The following is a 5,498-nucleotide window of genomic DNA, read 5'->3' as shown; positions in this document are numbered from 1 at the left end:
CTTATTTTTAACCACCACCCCACACTCTAAGCATTGCTAGCCCTCAAGCAATCATTTAGAACATATTTTCAGAAGAAGAATGAAAATAAAACGGATCCTAAGAAATTAAAAAGAAAGTAAAGGAAAAAGAAATGCAAACTCTAAACTCGGGTTGCCTCCCGGAAGCGCTTCTTTTTAAGGAGTCATTAGCTGGACTCCTCCCATTCTACGTTGCTACAATTCCTTCCAGCAACAACCCTTCTTCCATGTCTTCATTTCTTGGGACTCCTTCTTCATACCTTTTGACCCTATGTCCATTGACCTTGAAAAGGGTACCATCCTTTGATAATAACTCTATAGCACCATGTGGAAACACCTTCTTCACTAGAAAAGGACCATCCCATCTTGACTTGAGTTTTCCCGAGAAGAGTTTTAGCCTTGAATTAAAGAGCAACACCTTTTGCCCTTCATGAAACTCTTTATTCCCCTTGATCCTCTTGTCATGCCAACTCTTGGTTTTCTCTTTATAAATTAGAGAACTAGTGTAAGCATCATTCCTAAGTTCCTCAAGAGCATTCATTTGCATTAACCGGTTGTTCTTGAGCTCTACCATGTTGAAGTTGCACATTTTTAATGCCCAAAAAGCTTTATGCTCAATCTCCACCGGTAAATGACATTGCTTTCCATAAACTAGCCTATATGGTGTAGTACCAATAGGTGTTTTGAAAGTTGTTCGGAAGGCCCAAAGTGCATTATCTAGCTTATCCGACCATTCTTTCCGATTGCTCCCCACCGATCTCTCCAAGATTCTCTTTAAGGCTTTATTTGTCACTTTGGTTTGTCCACTAGTTTGTGGATGGTAGGATGTAGAGAATTTATGGGTTACCCCATATTTCCTTAGCACCTTCTCTAGTTGATCATTGGCAAAATGAGTGCCTCAGTCACTTATAAGGGCTTTCGGGACTCCAAATCTTGAAAATAGTTTCTTCAAAAAGCGCACCACCACCCGACCATCATTAGTTGGCAAAGCTTGTGCCTCCGCCCACTTGGATACATAATCCACCGCCACCAAGATGTATTTGTTGCCTTTAGACATGGGAAATGGTCCCATGAAATCGATCCCCCACACATCAAATACTTCACACACTTGAATACTATGTTGCGGCATTTCATTTCGTGATGAAATGTTTCCCACTCTTTGATATGCATCACATTCTTTGAGAAATTAGGCTGCATCTTTAAAAATCGTGGGCCAGTAAAACCCAATGTCAAAGATCTTCTTAGCAGTGTAATGTGCTCCATGATGTCCATCCATGGGCCCACTATGACAATGCTCCAAAATCTATTGGCTGTCCTTCCCGAACACACATCTTCGTATGATTCCATCCGCACAGCTTCGAAAAAGGTATGGCTCATCCCAAAAGTAATACTTTATTTCAGAAATGAATTTCTTCTTTTGTTGGCTGGTAAGATGTTTTAGGATGTATTTGCTAGCTAAATAATTAGCTATGTCTGCGAACCATGGCTCTTCTCCCACGGTCACCATAATGTACTCGTCCGGGAAGTCATCTCCAACTCTATCTTCTTGCAATTGCGGGTTTTCAAGCCTTGACAAGTGGTCGGCTGCTACATTCTCCACCCCCTTCTTGTCGTGTATCTCTATGTCAAACTCTTGGAGAAGTAGAACCCATCGTATCAATCTTGGCTTGGCATCCTGCTTGGCAAACAAATACTTGATAGCGGAATGGTCAGTAAAAACAGTTGTTTTAGATAAAAATAAATAAGGTCGGAATTTATCAATAGCGTACACCACAGCTAGTAATTCTTTTTTAGTGGTGGTGTAATTCTCTTGGGCCGGATTTAAAGTTTTACTAGCATAATAGATGGGTCGAAAGTGCTTATCAACCCTTTGACCAAGGACAACTCCTAATGCAAAGTCACTAGCATCACACATTATTTCAAATGGTAAATCCCAATTTGGAGCAATAATGATCGGGGCATTAGTTAATTTTTCCTTTAAAAGTTCAAATGCCTCTAAACACTATTTTGTAAAATTAAATGGTGCATCCTTTAAAAGCAATTGTGTTAGAGGTCTAGTTATTTTAGAAAAATCTTTTATAAACCGCCGGTAAAAACCCGCGTGTCCTAGAAAACTTCTAATGCCCTTCACATTAGTTGGTGGGGGTAATTTGGCAATGGTGTCAATTTTTGCCCGATCCACTTCGATTCCCAATTTGGAAACCTTGTGGCCTAAGACTATACCCTCCTTGACCATAAAGTGACATTTCTCCCAATTAAGGACCAAGTCGGTTTTTTCGCATCTAGCAAGCATTAAGTCAAGATTTGTGAGACAATCATGGAAGGAAGATCCAAAAACAGAAAAATCGTCCATAAAGACTTCCATGAATTTTTCCACCATATCGTGGAATATGGCTGTCATACACCTTTGAAATGTCGCGGGTGCATTGCATAGCCCAAAGGGCATGCGTCGATAAGCAAAAGTCCCATTTGGGCAAGTAAATGTGGTCTTTTCTTGGTCCATTGGGTCTATGTATTTGGAAATAACCCGAAAATCCGTCTAGAAAACAATAATAACTATGGCCCGATAATCTTTCTAACATTTGATCAATAAAAGGTAAGGGGAAATGGTCTTTACGAGTGGCATCGTTTAGCTTTCGATAATCGATGCACACTCTCCAACCGGTTACCGTTCGTGTTGGAATAAGCTCATTCTTCTCGTTGGTTATGACCGTCATCCCTCCTTTCTTGGGCACCACTTGGACTGGACTCACCCACGGACTGTCGGAAATAGAATATATAATCCCCGCATCTAAAAGCTTGACCACTTCTTGCATATTTGGGTTCAATCTTCTTTGGTGCTGCACAACCGGCTTTGCTCCTTCTTCCAGATTAATCTTGTGAGAACAATAAGAGGGGCTGATTCCCTTGATGTCGGTAATGCTCCATGATATGGCCCGCTTTTGCTTCTTCAAAACTTGAACTAGTTCTTCCTTTTTAGATTCGGAAAGGTCAGAGGCTATGATAACTGGCTTTTGATGGCCATCTTCAAGGAAAGCATACTCCAAATGTTTTAGGAACGTTTTGAGCTCAGTTTTTGGGTTCTGTTGGTTGTACTCACCGAGTGCAGGTAAGGGACTCGGCGAGTTGGAAGCTGAATTCACGATTTCCATTTTTTCTTCGCTTGGACTCGGCGAGTAGATCGGTCCTACTCGGCGAGTTGATCTGTCAGATTGTTTCATCAATTCTTCAAACTCAGCTTCTTCCAGCAGCCTCTCAATCTCCATTAAGTCTTTTTCAGCATCAAATTCTTCATCAAAAATGGTTGACTTGTTGGGATCTTCACTTTCGCACTCCTCCATTAATTCATCAAGCATGTCAATTGAGAACGCCATGTCATCACTATTCCTTACATACTGTATAGCTTGATCAACCCCAAAAGTGACTGAGTCATCTCCTACCCGTAAAGTAAGCTTCGAGTCCCTCATGTCTACTATATCACTTGCAGTGTTGTGGAAAGGTCTTCCAAGGATGATTGGGACTTGAGGATCCGCCTCCATATCTAGAATTATGAAATCTGTGGGAAATACAAACTTGTCCACCTTGACCAATAAGTCTTCACATATGCCTCTTGGAAAAGTGATTGTCTTGTTTGCTAAGTGAATCGCCATACAAATTGGCCTTGGTTCAGGGAGATCCAGCTTCTTGAAGAATGAATATGGCATGAGGTTCACACTTGCTCCCGAATCGGCCAAAGCATGAATGGTAGCCAAGTTACCAAATTGGCAAGGCAAAGTCAAGCTCCCCGGGTCACCCTTCTTCTTTGGTAGCTTATTTCGCATGGCAGCTGAGCAGTTCTCATTAAGAACTACCTTTTGCACTTCCTCCATCTTCCTTCTATTCGTGAGAAGTTCCTTAAGGAATTTTGCATATTTTGGCATTTGTGTGACAGCTTCAATGAAGGGTATGTTAATTTGAAGAGCTTTGATATGATCAAGAAACTTCTGGTACTCCTCTTCCTGCTTTTCTCTCTTAGCTCTGGCTGGATATGGCAATGGAGGCTGAAAGGGCTTTTCAGGAATCTGCTCTTTCGGGTTTGGCAGTGGACTCGTTGAGTCCATATTCTGGACTCGACGAGTAGGCTCTGCAGATTGAAGGTTTGGATCTTGGTCTTGAGTTTCTGCATCCTCCTTCTGTAATTCTTTAGGTGCTTCATTCTGAATAGGGGCCAGAGGAGTGATTATCTTCCCACTTGTTGTTGTGACTATGTTTATGTGCGCGCCTCGTGGGTTATTTTCGGTTTTACTAGGAAGTTCGCCCGGTGATCTTTGGTTGATTTGTTGAGCAAGTTGACCTAGCTGCGTTTCTATGTTGTGGATAGATGCTTGCTGGTTTCTAAGCATGGTCCTTGTTTCTTGAATTGCAGCATCATGATCACTATGTCTCTTTTCTGAAGCAGCTACAAATTTGGTAAGCATTTCTTCCAAACTTGGTTTTCTTTCTTGTGCCGACTCCTCCTTTTGGTAAAAACCTCTTCCTTTCTGCTTGAACTTCTCCTCCTTAGCCTTCTTGTACTCTTCATAAGGGAGCCACTCTTTCTTTTGTTTTCGCCAATCTTCATCATATTGGTCCCCACTTGAATAACAAACTTGCACCCTCTTGTTGCCATTCTCATCCAAGTCGCAGTCTCTAGTAAGATGAGGCCCATTGCAGTTTTCACACCCCACCCGTATAGCATGTATCGTTTGGTCCATTTTGTCCATCCTCCTATCCATGTTTTTCAACATGGCCATCACTTCTGATAAGTCTTCTGAAGCTGCATAGGCAAACCCCCTTGTTACATCATTTCTTGGGTTATGGTATTCTCTAGAATGCTTAGAGAATTCTTCAATTAGCTGCTTTATCACTAGAGGTGCCTTCTTCGTAAGTGGACCTTGCGATTCAAGTAATTGCCTTGTGGTAACATTTACTCCATCATAAAAGATGGAGACTTCTTGCTGACTATTGAGATCGCGATGTGGGCAATTCCTTAACAAGCTCTTGTACCTCTCCCAAGCTTCATATAGTGACTCTTCAGCTTGTTGTTCAAAGTTGGCTATGGCTTTCTTGAGCTTGGATATCTTGGATGGCGGGCAGAATTGATCAATGAACTCTTCTTTCAGCTGGGACCATGTAGTGATGGATCCGTGTAACAACGTAAATTTTCAAAACAAAATTTTCATTTTCAAAACCATCATTTTTCACAAAATAACATCAACATATTGTTTCAAATGTATTTATCACAAGACATCTCCCCAGAATCCAAAACATAAACTCCTCAAGTGTGTACGGATCACGCTGGCGCCTTCCCGTGCTCATCACTGGTACCTGAAACACATCACACAACAACTGTAAGCATAAATGCTTAGTGAGTTCCCCAAAATACCACATACAACACATATGCCACTCAAGGCTATAATACGACCCTCCGGTCGATGTGTCTCAGCAGGACCCTCCAGTCC

General features: G+C 41.7%; 1 protein-coding gene and 1 non-coding gene across 2 annotated transcripts; one reads left to right on the top strand and one right to left on the bottom strand.

Moving 5' to 3' along the window:
* Positions 1-205: 205 nt before the first annotated feature.
* LOC111900734 (uncharacterized) lies at positions 206-607 on the bottom strand. The gene has a single exon (XM_023896611.1). It carries the CDS (start codon positions 605-607, stop codon positions 206-208), a length of 402 nt encoding a protein of 133 aa, XP_023752379.1.
* A 4,397-nt stretch (positions 608-5,004) lies between these two features.
* Positions 5,005-5,111, top strand: LOC111900745 (small nucleolar RNA R71). The gene has a single exon (XR_002853272.1). It is a non-coding gene; the product is annotated as a small nucleolar RNA R71 (small nucleolar RNA).
* Positions 5,112-5,498: the final 387 nt, after the last annotated feature.

This window comes from Lactuca sativa, chromosome 5 (genome assembly GCF_002870075.4).
Source record: "Lactuca sativa cultivar Salinas chromosome 5, Lsat_Salinas_v11, whole genome shotgun sequence".
NCBI classification, from domain to species: Eukaryota; Viridiplantae; Streptophyta; class Magnoliopsida; order Asterales; family Asteraceae; genus Lactuca; species Lactuca sativa.
Note: the sequence above shows the minus strand (reverse complement) of the source record. Positions and strands in the feature narration are given on the sequence as shown.